The following is a 19,586-nucleotide window of genomic DNA, read 5'->3' on the forward strand; positions in this document are numbered from 1 at the left end:
AGGAAAGAAAGAAAAGGCAAACATTGAACCTGGGTTGACATCCAGGTGAAATTTTGTCACAAAATGCAATTATTGACTTTTTTTTTTAAATCTGTTTGTATGATAGCTGTGATTTTGATTCTCACTCACTGTAATTTCTCAACACAAAAGTGGCTAAATATAATAAGGGACATCAGTTGCTTAACAGTCAGTCTCTGACTACCTAATCTAAAGCCTCATACACAGAGTACACGAGATTGCCTTCTCATCTGCTGCAAGGAAGATCTGATACCAACAGCTTTCTCATCTGTGTCAAGATGGAGGCTAATATTATGTTGTTTTCTCTTCTTTGATTTTTCCAGTGACACCCCTGTATTACAATTCAGAAAGCCACCAATCAGAAATGGAACAACGAGTTACCTCCAATGAAATGGAACAAACAATTCAGAAAGCCACCAATCAATCCATGAAGATATATGTTTAATGTTAATAGTTAGAATATTCACTGAAGTTTAATTAACATTTTTGTCACCTTCATTCTCTTAAAAATTCAGTAATGGTTATAATGCGGTAGTGGATAGATAAATAACACATTTTTTTTTTTTGATAGGATAGATAAATAACACACTTTTGTAATTCAAAAAATTGATGGCGGTGGCAAGAAAAGTACCTTTACCAGATTTTCACAAAAAAAAAAAGGTCATCTAAATACATCTGGCTTTTGATAATTCATGACTTCTAAATATCCCAAATTCTTGCCTTTTCCAGATTTTCACCAGCAAAAAAAATTACACACATATATATATATAGTCTACCCATCTCCTGCTTTCAGTTATTCACGAACTACTCCTACCTATCCCAAAATTTTAGGAACAATTTCCAATCAAAAAAATTCATAATCATTCTCTTTGTATATGTGAGCTTTGCCCCTAGGCCAGGCTCCTCAACTAGCACTATAGCTGCTGGAGGATGTGAACACAACCTAGATGTCTCACTAAGGATCTTTTAGATCTAGGAAATGAAGTTCAAATTTCATGACCCAAAAAATATCATGCTCCTACTACCTCAAATCTTATATTTCATAGAGAAAGCCAACTAAAACTATAACATATATGACCAAAGGTAACCGAGATATAAATGGAAACTAGAGAGGGTTTTTATAAGATTCCTTTTTCTCATTCTTAAATATAATATTTAAATCTAAAATACTTAACTAAAGAATACATCATGGCATGTAGTCAATGGCTCCAAATTTAGTCAGGTCTTTAAACAGCAGACTGACATATGCTTACTTAGTGGTAGGGTCAAAAACCATGAATGAACTCTCAACATACAATTTGGGTAAGCTGGATAAAAAGATAGCAGTTAAATCCCTACTTAACATGATTGCACAAGGACTTGGCTGACAGAACTAGATGGTTCCTAACAAAGAAATGCCATGGAGAAGCCAATACAATAATTTCCTGATCATGTACAGGAGAGTATTTATTACCTCATGACTTTTTAGATCTTTATTATTAAGAAACTTGATGTATTGGATTAGGTTGGCAATTTGGTTCCATTATTACACCGAATTTGATGCATCATATGTTCTGAGTGTCTTATCGGTTATTATAGGCGACTTCAAGCTGCTCGAAAGTCAAGTTAATTCAAGGTACATATGCATTGGATGTATTAGGGTATGAGAAATGGCTATGGTATGTAAAGAAGTTAGAAATTCAGAGAAAATACCAAAAAAAAATGAAGAAAAATTGAAAAATTATAGGCAAACATTCAAATGTTCTTTATGGAGTGTTCAAATGTCATCCTAATGAACATTCAAGCATCATCCTAATGGATATTCAAATATCATCCTAATGGATGTTTAAACATCATCTAGGGAACATTCAAATGTCCTCTATGGGGCATTCAAACATTGGTTCATTCATGTTGTTTTTAAAACTTGCTTTTCATATTTTCGAGGATTTTTGGTATATTTAATTTCGGAAAACCTACTCTGAATATATTTCAAAGGTTTTGCTATAAAAACCTAACATTCTAAGGCCAAAAACCTATACACATAAATAACCGTTACTTTGCCCTATACTATCCTCAGGAGTAATTGCGTCTAGATCAAGTAAAATTGTGTACATTCCTTTCAAATTTAGTGAATTTGTATGGGGTCCTTTAACCCATAGTTTTTTATATCTACAAAGTTTATAGGAGACTCTGCAGTTAATTTTTCCACAAATGTCTATTGTCCCTTATGTGTTGATTGTTTTCTTATTACCCTAGATTGATTAAAATTGTCAATATTGAAAATTTTGGGTATATAATTAAAACTTTGGATACATAAAGCTTGAACTACCTATTGACCACCCTCTCAGTAGTCTCATAATCAAGAACATAAGTGGTATTAGAGAGAGTAAAATTTAATGTCAAAATTTTTTTCACTTCCTACTTTTGTTCTTGATTATATGGAGTTTGAGGGGGGGGGACCAATTTACATTTGTCCTTTGAAAAAGTTTATCTTGATTGGCAAAATTTGAGAAAAGAAAATAAATGGTTGAACAAGAAACTAAAAAAATAAAAATTTAAAATTTAAAAAACTGTGTTAATCTTTGACTCTAAAATTTAAAATCTCTCTCTTCTTGATAGAATTTCTGTTTTAAAAAATAAGTTCATGAGACCCAAAATCATTCAAACTATATTGTATTTTCAGCCTTTGTGGAGGAAACAGATTCTAACTCATAAAAGATAAAAACTGTAGTGATGACAAAGAAAGGGAATTTGAAGATCTACAAGATACCTATGATGTTGCCCGATATCATTAAAGTTATGAAATCAAATGTGAGAATACAAAACCTAAAAAGATTATAAGTAAAAATAATTCTCATATTGAATCACTTGAATCTGATAAAGTTGAATTAAATTCCTATGAATCTTAGAATAGAAAATTGGCTTATAAGATCAAGGAATTAAATTTTGAATATCAAAATGTATTTGACAAGATTAAGTTTCTTGAATCTAAACATCATGGTGTGCTTGAAATGAATAAATTTGTGTCTTCTGAATTGGAACAATTGAAAAGGCACTTATAAGAAAGAAGAGACAAAAGCCAAATACTAAATTGTTATATAATTTGATAACTTAAGGTAAGTGTTTTAGTGACAAGAGAGACCTAGGATATGTTGATGAGTTCACAACTCCTAGTAGTGGAATTAAGACTAAATAGGTCATTTCTATTGTCCAAACATCTAATAGGGTCATGTGAACATGTTCATTTCATCATAAAAATGTCACACTAGTGATAGATGTCATAATAGAAAGTTGGAAGAATTTTATAGGCAAATTAGCAAGCTTGCCATTCAATCTAGAGCATTAAGAGATAAAATCTTGTATGATAGGAAAAGAAACAATACTTAATGGGTTTCTAAATCTTCCACTCAAGTTAAGCCTAAGGTGAATCTTCATTTTTTTTATAGGCAATAAGAAAGAATATATGTAAAAATATGTTAAAAGTACATGCAATGAAGACATTTTTCACCCAAAAACAAGCAAGCAGACGAAAGTGGAAAGGAACCAAAAACAAACCTCCTCACCGCCTCCCCTTGCTTTGAACTAATCCAATCTACAAAGTCTATCATGGTCATGGGATAGTCATCTACATACAACCTAACCCATTCTAAAGAAATATTCATAAAAGAGAGTTTAATGGCTTATTCTGTTTGTTCTAAATCTTCAAACGCTATTTTGTTTCCTTTCATCCACAATGTCCATAACAGACACACAGGAGCAGCCCTCCAAGCTTTTTACCACTTCTTGCCCATGAAGGAACTATGTCAACTTAACAGAATTCCTATTCTATTGAATACATTACCCAAACCAGACCAAACAGAGAGAAAATCAACTGCCACATGATACTTGCTATAAGGCAGTAGAGGAAAAAATGATTAGTCAATTCTTCTTCCTTTAAACACATAAGACTTGTTCGACATACTCTATCACTTGCTTTTGAGTTGATCGATCATCAAAGTTCTTCCCCAGATGCTTCCAAAGCCCAAAAAAAGAAAAAAGTAAAAAAGCCTCACTCAACTTCACTGGAACCCAAGGATTCCAAACACAATCTGTGAGGAAAGGCTCATTTCTTCCCTGCACTAATGAAAGGTAAAAGGATTTGATGGAGAACTTCCCACAATTAGATTCCTTCCACTCCAAACTATCATCCTCCTCTCTCCTAATTGAGCAAGCTTGAAGTTCTTGGAAAAAGTCCATCACACCTTCAAGCTCTCAATCGTGAAACTGCCTAGAAAATCGAGAGTTCCACCAACCACTTCCCCATACTACTCCCACACATCCACAACCCATGTATCTTTGTTTATGGCTAAATAGAACAAAGACAGAAAAGATTCTTCCAAAGATGAATCACCACTCCATCTATCTTTTCAAAATTTGACCTTTCTTCTATTGTCAATGGAGAGGCGAACTCTATGCTATTGGCGAAATCCCACTCTTTTTTTATCACCTTCCACATGCTCACCTCATAACCATTTCTCACTTCCCTTAAACACCATCCCCCTTCTTCTTCCCCAAATTCAAGAGTAATAACTCACTTCCAAAGACATTCTCTCTCAATCGTGAATTTCCAACACCACTTGCCAAAAAGAGCCTTGTTTAGAACAAAGAGATTTCTAATACCAAGGCCTCTACTCTTTTTGGCTAAGCAAACTAAAGGCCACGTAACAAGATGGGGTTTTTACTGCAAGCTCTACTTCACCCTAGAGGAAGTCACTTTGGATCTGCTCCAACCTTCAACTCACTTTTTTGGGAATAACCAACAAAGAAATGAAATAAATTGGGAGACTGGAAAGTACGCTTCTAATCAAAGTGAGTATACCTCCTTTGGAGGGATATTGTCTTTTCCATGAAGCGAGCCTCTTTTGAAATCTCTCATCTACCTTCTTGATGATTTAAACCAAGCTCCCAGCAACAAGCCTAAATATGTAGAAGGTAGACGCCCTACCATGCAACTCCAAAAAGTAGCTAACATCTCCATATTACCTGCAACCCCAACTGAAATGAGCTCACTCTTCTCCAAATTAATTTTCAAACCGGATGAATCTTCCTGTTTTGCATTTTTTTACTTCAACTTCCAAGTCTTTAGAAAAGTCTTGTGCGTCCATGTTACAACTTTTTTAATTTGTCATTTTTTATTTTTTTTCTTTTGCCCCACATTAATTTTCACAGGTTCGTTGGTTCAATATGCACAAATGATATATTATTTATGAGAATATCGCAGTCAGGCAAATTGATCCTTAAGACAATTTTTGTTGAGGATTCGGTGAGATTTTATTTGAGAGATGAGGAGCCTCATTATAATCTATGTTTTGTCACAAAATAGCCAAAAGGAAATATTGTTAACGTATTAGACTAGGTTGACAATTTTGTTTCATCACTACACATAATCTGACACACCATATATTTCAAGGGTCTCATTGGTTATAGACAACTTCAAGCTACTCAAGAGTCAAATTAATTCAAGGTATATATGTATTTATATCAGGCTACGAGAAATGGTGACAGTATGTAAAGAAGTTAGAAATTTGGAGACTATCAAAAATGGAAGGAATTTTGAAACATTATAGGTAGACATTCAAACGTTTGATAAAGAGCCTCCAACATCCATAAGGCGTTCAAACGTCATCCTAACAAACATTCAAACATTCAAGAAGAAGCTCAAACATCCTCCAAAAGACAATCAAATGTCCCCTATGAGGCGTTCAAATGCAAATTCATTCTTGTTGTTTTTAAAACCCCGGTTTCATATTTTCGAAGTTTTTTTGATAAATTAAATTTTGGAAAACCTACATTTTTTTAATCAAAATATATACCTAAGATTGAATACATACTTCTAGGATCTTGCCATAAAAACCTATTTTATAAATATATATATATATATATATATCTGTGTGTGTGTGTGTGTGTGTGTGTGAATAGCCATTACTCTATCCCAACACTCCATCTCTCAGAGCTTTCAAGAGCAATCTTGGAAAAAATTTCAGCAATCATGGAAGGTGCAAAGATCAACTAGCCTCTCAACACAAGGTTGAGATAATCCAGTAAAAACACAAGGTGTTGCATCACAGACATAAAGGACTAGTTTTGACCGGTATAAGACCCTTGGGAGTAGGTGCATATGGGTTAGGCAAAATTGTGTAAATTCCTTTCAAATTTAGTGGATTTGATTACAGTCCTTTGACCCATGGTTTTCTATACTGGGGAATAGAGTTTTGGGAGACTCTGTAGGTGGTTTTTCTATGTATATCTAGTGTCCTTATGTGTTGATTGTTTTCCTATTATCCTTGATTGATTAAAAATGTTGATCTTGATAATTCTGGATATCCAATTAAAAATTAGGATACCTAAAGTTTGAGCTACCTAATTACCATCTTCTAGGTAGTTTTATAATCAAGAAAACAGAATCACAAAACTCATTAGTGCACCCTTTAATATCATCTTTCTTAGGCTGGAAATCAATCTGCTACCCTCAGAGAAAGGGGATGGATAACAAGGATGATGAGTGGATTCCTCAATCAGATGGCATCCTGATACTCAATTTTATTGGGTGCTCCTGGAGTAACCTAGGTCAGATTGGTTGCACCATGGCCATTTTAGAGGTTATAGTGGGGATCAAAGCTTCCTCAAAGTCTATTGATTTTAGACTAGCATTTACTGAAAGTCATGAAAGAGGCCAAATCACTATGCCTCTGACCTTGCGGTTAAGGGGGCTTATTGATCATTCTTTCTTGAATGACCCTTGGTTGCACTCTTATTTGGAACAGCTAGATCAAAAAATCAGGAAGCCTATATGCTAGCCAAGAGAGGAGCCACAGCTTTCATTTGCTTCACTAGGGATCATTGACCCCCTTGAGTCAATTTCATAATGACCTTCATGGGGCTTTGAGCAGGTGTTTTAACTTAATTGATTCCTCTATTTTTTCTCTCCTCCTTGCAACTATATTAGTTAGAAGAACCACATAAGATGGCAATCCACACATATGATGTCATAAATGAATGAAAACACAATGCCTTACCTCATCTCAACATTTGAAGTAGGATGATGATTGGTGTTTGAGAATTGAGCTCGAGGCTTCTCATCTTCATCGGGATCAGACTCACAGTCCTCTCCATTCCAAATGCGAGGTTTAGGTCTTTTATCCATATCCTCTTCCTCCTATATCCAACCAATCCTCAATGAGATCACACAGCAGACTAATTCAAGAAAGAGAGAGAGAGAGAGAGAGAGAGAGAGAGTATCAGGAAAATAATTCAAGCCTTTTGGTTGACTGGTGACCACCAACCTCCTCTGGAACTTTTGTAATAGGTGGTGTTGTTTGAAATGGTACACTGGGTGCATGTGGTAACCTAGAAAGTTGCTCCAGTAGCATGTTCCTGAAAATTTTATATCAGCCAGAAATATCCATCAAACAAAAAGCAAATATAATCCATACAAGTTTACACTAATAATGGAAAGTTCGATACAAAAACCAAACAATAAAGCAAGGGACAGAGACTAAGCCATGGAACCAAAATGAAATATAATCTCTCTCCAGCGTTCAAGCACTCTAGAAATTTTTTTCCTCTGCTTAAGTTCCAAACACATGCTCGAAGGTCTATATTGGCAATAATTGCAGCAACAAGAAAAAGACCATTGAGTGTACAGGCCAAGAACAGCATGGATACCAATGATATGCATCAAAATGAAAATGAAACACAAGTAGATAAGACAGCAACATGGTGAACTGGGAAGCTGAGAGCTGTGAAGCAAATTTAAGATTTTCACACAACGGAGCTTCAAATGTAGAAGGTGAAGATAAAATTTCTAGAGTACAAATTAAGAACAAGAATGACTGCTGAATGAGGACATTAAAGCTTACACGGAGAGGACTCCAAATGTTGGAAGGAAACCAAGGTTGTGCACATGAGAATCCAGGATACCCAAACTTGAAGAGATGCCAAAGATTCAACAGAAGACATGCCAACTAAGATTATGGTTGTCCAATTCAAAGCATACAATACATTTTCTTTCATACAAACACTAGGGTATATATAATTACATAACAAATGCAACTCATAGCACTCCTATCTTAACATAGGTTTTCCCTGAGTGCCCCTTGTGCACCAAATGTTTGATCTACATATTCCATTTATAGGAAGCAAAAAAAATAAATATTTTCTACAACCCTGGATCACTGGAGTGTCCAAGTCTGACACATACATGGTCCCTCTTTATAAGTGTCGATGCTAAATTTAGAAATCAAAACTGAAGTTTCTTATTTTGTAACTGTGAAATATAAATTTTTAATAGCTAGTGTTTTGTTTGGCACATAGCAAAGGCCCAACTACATTAACTCCCAAAAAGATTCCTTGGTACAAACCGACATCCACCCTAGTATAGAAGATGAATTTGCCAAGTCATAGAATGTCTATAATGGCCTCCTTGGAATAACTTGGATTGATACACAGAATGTCTTGTAAGAAATGATCTGAGCACTTCAAGTAGCAAATTCCCTCAATGGAAAGTAGGAAAACCAACACCGAGTTTAAATCAATGAACCAGAAAACATCAAATGATGGAATTTCAATCCTGAACAACAAAAGCTGAACTTGGGTATTGCCAGGCACATGAAATTACTCACCCATCTATTCACTCCAAGTTCATATATAATGATGCAAGTCAAAAATAGAACTGCATTAATGAAACTACTAGATGGAGACATGTGATATGCATGTGATGCTAACATTTAGAATGATAAAGAGAAGGAAGCTGAACAAGAAATGTAGGTGTTATAAAATAAATTAGAAATATATCACATAAGGTGCAATAATTGAAGTTGAATGAGAAATGTATTGTGAAATGATAAGAATTTGAGAAAGGAAGCAAGGGTTGCTGGTTACTGGACGCTATTTCTTTGGCCCACCTGTGCACTGTATAATATTTTAAAAATTAAATAAAATATAGTAAATATAATAGACAAATCCACAAAACATAGAAGAGAGAGAATCTCGTCATTCCCTCAATAAATAGCATAATGTCAATTCAACTATATCATAAGAAAGAGAAATAGACCCTTTTGTTTTGTTTTTTGTTTTTTTTTTATAGGAAACAACAAAGAAATATATTGATAGAAATAAGAAGTACAAAAGAAGGATGAGGAATCCTCCCACCAAAAAAAAACTAAACAACAAGAATACAAAAACAAGAAGTTAAAATGTAAAAACAACGAATCAATCTCTCTTTCCTGTTGGAGCTACACACTGCTAGCCAATCTAGTTGTAACACATTAAGGGGAATGTCCTTAGAAACCATGGAACAAAAAGCCCAAAGAGAAGCAAGGAAGTGAATGGAATCTCATAGATTCTCTAAATTCCTAGCTTTATCCTCAAATATCCTAGCATTTCTTTCCCGCCACACAAACCAAATTAAAGCAATGCACGCAGTTTGCCACAAAACTATCCCTCTCTTGGATATTCCAAAACCTTTATAATTGATGAACATCATGTCGGAAATGCTTCTCAAGGGAACCCAATCCATCTTGGCTAACTGAAATAATCTGTGTCACAACCCCATCATCCAAGAACAATGTAGGAAAAGATGATTTGCTGATTCTCTATGCTTCATACACAACTAACAAATGTCAGGACTAAGAGCTTTGTAGGGTCTTCTCATTTGTAGCAAATCACTAGTATTTACCTTTTTGTGTGCCACTAACCAAACAAAGGACTTGACTTTAAAAGAGACTTGAGAATTCCATACAAACTTAGTAGGGAAAACTGGAGATAAATCGGAAAAGTGAGACAAGGCTAGAAAAAAAGACCTGACTATAAATAACCCTGAAGAAGATAAAGACCAGGATCTCACATCTGAAACCGATGGGGATAAATGCAAACAATAAAGTGAACACATGAGGATTTCTAAATCTTTTATCTTAGAATCAGAAAGGTTACGACGGAAATTAAAGTTCCAAGAGAAGGGGCCCTTTTGTTTATCACAGATGAGAAGCTAAAGGTCATCAAAAAATTTACAAAAACAGCGAATTCATTTTTCCAAGAAGCAACATAACCAATCAAATAGAAGATACAAAGCCAAATTGTTATCATAAAGTTTTTCCTCAGCAAAACAGACCAGTGATTACCAAGTTGAAATGTGATCTTTATTTGGAATTCCATGATTGAGAATAGCAGATTGTCTTCACCTGTTAGAAAGCTCTATTTGGTAAAAAGATTTACTGACGTGTAAGGATAGGATCCAATGAGGGCAAGAGGCAAATAGATAGCTACAGTTCAAATATTACTTTGAGTTGAGACGTTACATAATGTCGTTGAAGGCAAATATCTGACAAGGATGGTCTGAAACCAGAAGATAAATTTTCCATATAACACTATTGTAAGAATTTTTCAGATGAAATTTACAAATTTAGGTTCAGAACAATAATACCACCATTCAAGAATTTATTTAAAATTATTCCAAAGTACAATCACTATCATTAATGGAGTTAGCACACAAAGTAGCAATGTCAGCACTAGAAATCACCTTATTTTCTCCAAATCTTTTGGCGAGTTTTGGTTCTCCATGTTGCATGGTTCAATATGTAGAGTATAATCTGGTCCAAAATACTCATAATATTCATTATAAGGCAATTTATTATCAGGTTCCACCCCAACTGCTACTGCCGTCTGCAAAAAACGTAACAGGTTTTAACTGAATGAAATTCAACACAAATATGTGATGCTATGTCAGGATTCAGAAGGAAAAGTGATTTAGACATATAAGCATGCATTCCCACACACATGACACCTGAGAGAAGGAGAGGGTGGGGGAGAGGGAGAGAGAGAGAGAGACCTCATAGCACCAGCAACGGGCAACATTCCGGATTGTATACCCTCCTCCTCCCAAGACCATAAGAGGAACATTGAAAGATCTAAGAAAACGAAGGCAATCTGCATGACCATTCACAGACAAATTGAAGCATCCCAACCTATCACCAGACAAAGAATCAGCTCCACATTGGAGAACAACTGCATCTGGCTGATAAACCGCCATGACTTTTTGAATAATGGGCCGAAATAGACCACGAAAACTCTCATCATCCATTCCATCATTTAAAGGAACATTCAGGGCATAGTACTTCCCAGGCCCCACCCCTATGTCTCTAATGTGCCCGGTCCCTGGAAAGAAATCCCCAAATTTGTGGAAAGACACAGTCATGACTCTGTCAGTGGTGAAAAATGCCTCCTCAACACCATCTCCATGGTGGATGTCAATATCTACATATAATACACGCTGCCAATGCAATTGAGCAGATCAGATAACCAAAGAATCTAGGATAACCAAAAAATTTCAGGATGGCAATATTAAAAAATAAAATAAAATCTAGAAACTGAAAATCAGAATAACAGGAGAATGAAAAGATGTACAAGAGTGTATTTTATGCTTCTGCAGTTAGAAATATTTACACCAAACTGAAGCAGAAATATAAGAGAATGAGATTGCACAACAAAATTAGCATTTTGCCCAAAAATCCAAAGTTTTCTGCACACTACAATTCAATAGGGATATATCCTTTGATACCCAGACTCTTTAACTTCACATAGGGCACCCGTGTCCACATCATACAAGATAGATGTGTGGCTATGGGATCCTTATAAACTACCCCTGTTTTGCTTCAGATATGGCTGGTTTAATTTTTATTTTATTTTTTTTCCAACTTCCTTACTTCCACAAAACAACAAAAAAGAACCCAACAAGTTGTGAGCTAGAATATTTCCATGATGGAAGAACTTTAAACAAGGGAACAAAAGAAAATAATACATCTAAATAACTATTAAAAACAGATCATTACAATAAAAAGTTTAGCTTGATTAATTTCATGATAAGTACCATAGTTGTTAAAAACTTACGATACATGATATGATACATTTTTTATGAAAATTAATATATATCACAATTTGTTTTTTATTTTTTAAGCATATCTAATGACTCGTATATGATACACCATACAATACATGATACAACGATACATACTCCCTCAACTATTTTTCATAATTTTTAAGAAAAATCAAATTCAAAAAAAAAATTATTAAAAGAACTATTATATTAATTATTTAAAATATATAGAAAGGTTAGGAATTGATCATAAAATAAAGAGAAACATAAAATAATCTTGCATGAAAAGTTACATTCTTGTCATCAAAGTATTGGAAGTTAAAGTAAATTTATTCTCACAATGAATATTGGAAAAGTTCTATTTGAATGTTGACAATGGTGATTGGTGAATAAAAGCTTTTACGTAATTCGGTTTTTTTTTTTTCTTTTTTGGTGGGGAAGGAATGATGACAAACATGAAAAGTTAAAATTTTGAAGATAATACATAAAGACCTATATATCAACAACACATATAAGTATATATGTCAAATTAGAAATTGAAACTAAAAATCACATCTAAAAATTGAAAAAGTTCATTTTTGTGGATTTTGTGATGAAACTCATATTGTGCTAAACTTAACTTTTCAAGACCAACCACTTCCTAATTTCTAATATATGCATGCAGTCCCATGGATCTCTTAAGGATGATGTTCAAGTTGGCTCCTCATCCTTGATAGATTTCATTGAGTGGTTGAGCACTGAATACTAGATTGGGATTGTAATTATTGATTGTTTCTTTTTTCTCAGATGTATACTTCTCATGCACTATGTGTTCCTCTTTTTGATTGGCGCTTTTAATATATATCATTTTCTTATTAAAAAAAATTTAAGACTCTAGTATTCAATATTTTCATATGTTATAATATAATTTAACTATTTAAATCCTACTATCTTTCATGAAATTAGTTTTATTTTACTCTATATTTCATTCTTCCAATATGTAAGTACATGTATTTATATTTTTTTCTATTTATTTTTCGATACATAAAAAAAATAAAAAAAATAAAAAGCGCAACACGTAATACTAAAAAAATAGAAAAACGACACACAATACATTTTAGGAGTTAACAACTATGATAACTACCAATATCAATAACAATGACAATGAAGAAAACTCCAATGAGGAAAATGCATGTCGAAAAACTGTACAACCACCAGTATCAAACATAAGCATATTAACATTATAATATAATATCCCATCAATTTACCTCATAATTTAAAACCAGAAGCAAAATAACAAGGACATGAACACGTAGAAAAAATAAACTGTTTAATATGAACAATTTATAAATCTTCATTCTTTGATCTATATGATCCAACAGGTTCAAATAGGTTCCAATAAGGCAGCATCATCTGACAATGTTAAAATCACGTTAATCAATACATAAGATGGAGTAAAACCCTCAGATCATAAGAACTATCCTATAAACTACAAATAACACTCTTTTTATATATAGCTAGTGGATATCCAAAAGTCTCAATGGTAATCCAATTCAATACACATCATCTTGTAAATATTCATAATGTTTACTAAAGTTATGTTTGGCTCCTCGAAAATACTAAGGAAAAGAAAAAAAATGTTTAAAAAAATTATTTTCTCATGTTTGGTTTTATTATGTAAAATACAAAAGAAAATCAAATATGATTAACATTAGTTAAAAACCCATGCATTCTTATCAAAGTTTTTGGGAACCAAGCATAGCCTAAAAGAATTACAACATATAAGAATCAATTTTAAATCATGTTGTCTAATCTCTACTGGGAAGTTGTGGACATACTTAGAAAATCATATTCCCCATTGAATGGTCATAACCAATTACATGAAAAAATGCTAAGAAAAATTATTTTGTCATATTTGGTTTTATTATGGAAAATACAAAAGAAAATCCAATATGATTAAATTTCGTTAAAAACCTATGTATTTTTAAATTATTTCATTTTTATATAGATATGCATTTTTAAATTATTTCATTTTTATATAGAAGAGTTAGAATAAGTTATATAAGTTTGAAGTAGCATATAAAAATAATTTATTGACTTCAAATATACTTTTTATTTTCCTCGATTTTTTTCTATCCTTTTACTTTTCTCTTCTATTTTCTTTCCCTAACACTTTTCTTCAAACTTTTTGGGAACCAAACATAGCCTAAAAGACTTACAACATGTAAGAATCAATTTTAAATCATGTTGTCTAATCTCTACTAGTAGGTTGCAGACATACTTAGAGCACGTTTGGTATTGATTCTAGAAAGTGTTTTTAGTTTTTCTAATACTTGAAAATTTTTAATTTGTAAGTATTTGAAGGTTAGAAACACTTCTTAAAATCACTACCAAATGCACTCTTATAAAATCATATTTCCCATTGAGAGTCTATTTAACAGTACTTTTAGATATAACTTTTAGCATAAAAAGTGTTTTTAAAGGGGGAAAAAAAAGTGTTTGACAAAATTTAAAAAACACCATTAAAAAGTTGAAAAATCACTTGTAGTTCTTCCTAGAGAAACACTTAAGAGTGCATTGGCAGTATTTATACTTGAAGTGTTTTTAGTGAAAGTGTTTTGTGGAAGTATTTTTAAGAGAATCGTCTATAAAATGTTTCTTCAGAAAACATTATAAGTAATTTTCTAACACTATAAGTGATCTTTTAGATTTTTAAAAGTATTTCTTAAATTTTGCCAAATACCTTTTTTTTTTTTTCAAAAACACTTTTTAGACTAAAAGCGCTTCCTAGTGATAAAATCATTTATAGTGTTTTCTGGAGAAACACTTGATAAGTAATTCTCATAAAAACACTTTGAGTAGAAAAACTGTCAAACACACCCTTAATAGGTGATTCTCCCAAAAACACTTTTAGAAAAAATAACTCACTACAAGCACTTTGAATAGAAACCCACCCAAAGGCAGTCTACAAAACAAACCATATCATGTAACATGACATCAATAACCATACTTCCAATATGCATTTAAGAACAAAATCAATTTGATAAAGAGAATTTCATTCAATTCACATGACCCGCATTCTTTGACTAACACAAAAACTACTGTTCAGAATAAACTAAGCTCATAAGTCAAACACAAATAACCAATAGGAGGACAATAAAATGTTAAAATATAAGAGAATGGACCCTTAAATCCTATATATCTTTAATTATGACCAAAGACATATAAAAATACCGCTTAATCTGAGCCAAATTCCATTTTCTGAAACTAAAACTACATGACAATATAAGTCAAGATTTTCCTCTTATTTGAATCCCCTCCATTTTCTCAACAACCAAACAGACCATAAATCTAAAACAGATTTAAAATTAAAAAAAAAAAAAAAAAGGCAAAAGAAAATTACGGGTGTAACATAAATCTAAAAAGGATAAAAGAACAAAAATAAAAACGAATGATGATTTCCAAACTCCAGCTTCTTCTCAATTCTTGCTTTTCCCAACACTCAAACACAAGATAAATCTAAACTTTAAGATCCAACAAATAAATAAATGCATTACCCTGTGGACCTTGAGCAGCTCGAGAATACCCAGAACGATGTCGTTGACATAACAAAAGCCGGAAGCTTCGGACTTCTTGGCGTGATGCAACCCACCCGCCCAATTCAGAGCAATATCAGCGTCACGGCGGTTGAGCTTGACGGCCGCGCCGATGGAGCCGCCGGCGGAGGCCTGGCAGAAGCCGAATAGGCCGTCGAAAACGGGGCAGTCCTCGCCGACATTGAAGCGCTTCAAGTATCTAGAGTGAGCGTGGTCATGGAGCGAATCGGGTGTGACTGAGGCCAGGAAGTCCACATAGTCGTCCGAGTGAAACCGTCGGATATCATCTGGACCAGCAGGAAAAGGGCGGTTGATCTCCATCCGGCGATGAAGCGCATAATGAACAACCAAGTTATGCGCCATCCTGATGCGGTGAGGTTTCATCGGGTGCCCTTGGCCGTAGTAGTAGTCGCCGATGGTGGGCTCATAGAAGTAACACACCCGGCGCTTCTTAGCATCAGGCCCTGACGGGAGCGACGCACCCCCTATCCCGTCCTCCATTCCACCTCCTTCCCTCTGTGCAAATTTTCTCTCTCTTTCTGCCTTGTTTTCTCCCTTTCCAAACACTCTTCACAGCTTAGTGTTTGAAACAACAAAACGAGTCTCTTTCCTACTTTTCTCTCTAAACACTCCTTTGGGTCTTTATAATGGCGCGGTCTCTTTAGCCCTATTATCAACCATTTGGACCCAAATTTTGGGGTGATTTTGATTAAAGCATTTTTATTTTAGGCTCTAATTTCAAAGTGATTTTTGAAAGGAAAAAAAATCTAGATTTTTAAAAAATTTATCAAACATATTTCGATTAAAACAAAAATATTATGTTTAGTTGATCATAAGACTATTTTCAATTATTTATTCAAAAGTTCTCAGATATGATGATTATAAAATAAGATTAAGGTTATTAATAATTTAAATTTAGTTAAATTTTATAAGTTTACTTCTAAAAATTTAAAGAAAGCTCAAGTAACAATTGAAAAAGATTAATATTATAAAGACTTTGAATTCTTAAATAATTAAGTGATATAAGATTAATTGTAAGATGACATTTGATTAGTGCAATTAAATTTAGATCATTTTCATGTATTTAAAATTTTGTTTTTATCCATCCTTAAAATTAATACAATACTTTTTTCAAAAAAATGATAAATCCTTGTTTTAAATTAAAACTAAAAAGTGTACATAAATTACAGGGAGTTCCAAACCTTAAATTTGGTCATTTTTAATATTTTATAGTGAAGTTCAAGAATTGGATGAGTCAATTAGGCTCGACGAATCATGTTACATGATATAATTTGCTTTTTAGGACACATTTAAATGTGTTTTTATTCAAAATGTCTTAAATGAAATTATTATTTTTTAAATGTTTTTGAAATAATTACTTTTTAAGAATGCATTTGACAATGTTTTCACTATATAAGCGATTTTTTAATTTTTTTAAAGTGTTTTTAAAATTTTGTTAAACACTTAATTTTTTTTTAAAAGAAATAACACTTTTTAAATAAAGAAAATGAGAAAAAGATATGACTTATTAAATAATTATTCTTACAAATTGAAAATAATTTTATAATTTATAAAACAAGTTAAACAAACTTTCGGTAAAAAACAATTTTTTTTTTATTTGCTTCGAAAAAAGTATAACATAAGGGTATGATAATCTTATAAAAAATAAGTTTAAAAAACTATGGTTTGTGAATTGTTTTTTAGAATAAATTTCTATTTTTTAAAATAAAAAAATAGAGAAAACACTTTTGACAATAAAAAACTATTTTCTATTTAAAAAAAAACAAAAAAAAAATCATGTTTTTAGAAAACATATTTAAGTTATTTTTGTTACTTTCATTTATTTTATAAAAAATATTTAAAGAAATAATTATATAAATATATAGAATAATTAAAAATAAAATACTAGATAGTTTTCAAAAACATTTACTAACCATTTTTTCTTATTTTTGGTCTCCACCACTAGCCGGCCATAAAGTTCATATTGCCCCTTTCAAAGGCTATGGACATTAGGATCATGTTTTAGAATAATACTATTGAAGGGTTGACCGTTGACCTCTTGGAATAAAATATTTTGAAGAATTGAAATGAAGCCATTTCTCGGGTATTGCTTAAATGGAAATACATCACGACTCATGATAAAATTTTCAATGTTGGTCATGAAACGGCTTGTTTTATGACATTTACAAGAGTTTTGAAAACAATTCAATTCAAATATGAAAACGGTTTGTTTGGAAATTGTTTTTTAGAATGGTTTTTTATTTTTTAAAATAAAAAAAAATGGAAAAACATGTTAGACGATCAAAAAACCTTTTTATGTTTTATAATTTTAAAAATATAGAATAAAATATTTAAAAAAAAAACATCTTTTAGGTGTTTTTAGTTATTGTCAGTTATTTTTTAAAAACTATTTTAAAAAGTAGTTTATTTAAAAGAAAATGGTTTTACAGTTTATTAGAAAAAAAAATTTGCAGTTTCATTTTAAGAAAAAGGATTTTACAACTTAAAAAAAAAAAAAAAAGGAAGAAAAAAATGTTTCAATTTATTAAAGAAATATTTTAAGTTTTATTTTATTTATAGACTTGAAAAGTCGAAAAATAAAAACAAAATGTAAATGTGCAGAATATTCAAATAAATGCAAATGAAATAAATAAAATTAACATGATATGAATAAATGGAGGAGACCGCCTTATATCATTCATCCATGCTATATAACCAAGTATACTAAAAAAATTGAAACAAACAAGTAAATAATAATTTACAAAATGAATGCAAATAACAACGGCTGAGCAATTGTAGCACCGTGACTCATGGGGCCTCATGGGGCAGCCCTTTGAGCGGCCTATGATCTAGGCAAACAGAGATGGGGGTTGGTAAGGGGCAATTGTTCGGAAACTCTTGATTCCTCCATTTCGAGGCCCTAGATCATTAGTTTCATTGTAAAAACCTATTAAATCATCGTAAATCATGTCATCAAATACTATGAATTCAAGTGGGGATCATTAGGACAGGATAGAATCAACCTTCTTAGAATCCAATTCTAAAATCAAATTAACATCCCAATGTAAATTGTCACGTCCCAAGACCCACTCCAAGGGCGTGACGGTCATTTCACACTTCAAACCCAAAGGCTTACGATGTAACCTAACCCAAACAGTTATCTTGTAATTGGAAGTTACCAATTACCAAATACCTGTTCAGAATAGCGGAACAAAATCTAAAATCCTCAAAATTCAATTTCAAAACTAAAACATGCACTATCCAAAATTCATTGTCCAAATATTTGCAAACTTAAACAATTCAAGTACTAAAACAAATTTCAAAATCTCCAAAACTCAACTTTGATCTAACATAAAATTTGAAGGATCAATATCCAAATAACTTCCAAATACCAAAATATTCAAATGAACACAACTAACAGTTAAACAAAATCCAACATAAACTCCTAAGTCAAATCCTAATGATGACCATTCCTTAGCCTAACCATCACTCCTCACCCGAACTAAGAGTACTTGAAAAGTAGTCAACAAATGGGAATCAGCTCACAGCCCAATAAGGAACATTAATGAAGTTCATGGATCAAATATTTCAAATTTACTTGCAAAATAGGAGATATTGTAATCAATCATTTTCATAAAGCTGTGAGTAATTTTTTTTTTTTTTTTTGCCAATACATTCAAAATTTCTAACTGTATGCATTTATTTCTGATTCAAACAATTTCATATCAAATTCAGTCAAAACATTCCAATAATTTATTTACTTTGGTCATCAAACATCAAAGGGTGCCCAGTTAGGTGGAACTTTTCAAATGGGTGGCTAGCCTCAAATTGTTCCTTTAAGGTGAATGGAACCAAACACTACTAGTACTAGTAACCTTTAACCGAAACCCCTAGAGGCTGGGGTTTAAATCAATTACATTCTTCACCAAGAAATGTAAAGGTTAACTATTATATCCCATTGATAAGGGTCAAAAGTCAAAAGTCAACTATTATATCCTATTGACAAGGGCCAAACAAACCAAAGTAAAATATTTATTTCATTTATTCAAATTTACAACATATAATATCTCCACATTTATTTGTCAAAAACAAAATATAAAATTCTA

The 19,586-nt window shown here is 32.4% G+C and overlaps 1 protein-coding gene across 1 annotated transcript; it reads right to left on the bottom strand.

Annotated features, from left to right (window-relative positions):
• Window positions 1–23: 23 nt before the first annotated feature.
• Window positions 24–16,129, bottom strand: LOC100244903 (histone deacetylase 6). The gene is made up of 6 exons (XM_010664806.3): window positions 15,442–16,129; window positions 10,862–11,302; window positions 10,553–10,695; window positions 7,320–7,410; window positions 7,053–7,192; window positions 24–349 (listed from the first exon to the last, which is right to left on the bottom strand). Exons 1-6 carry the CDS (start codon window positions 15,979–15,981, stop codon window positions 310–312), a joined length of 1,395 nt encoding a protein of 464 aa, XP_010663108.1. The 5' UTR covers window positions 15,982–16,129; the 3' UTR covers window positions 24–309.
• Between the last annotated feature and the right edge of the window lie 3,457 nt (window positions 16,130–19,586).

The sequence above is a fragment of the Vitis vinifera genome, chromosome 17, assembly GCF_030704535.1.
Source record: "Vitis vinifera cultivar Pinot Noir 40024 chromosome 17, ASM3070453v1".
Classification (NCBI taxonomy): Eukaryota; Viridiplantae; Streptophyta; class Magnoliopsida; order Vitales; family Vitaceae; genus Vitis; species Vitis vinifera.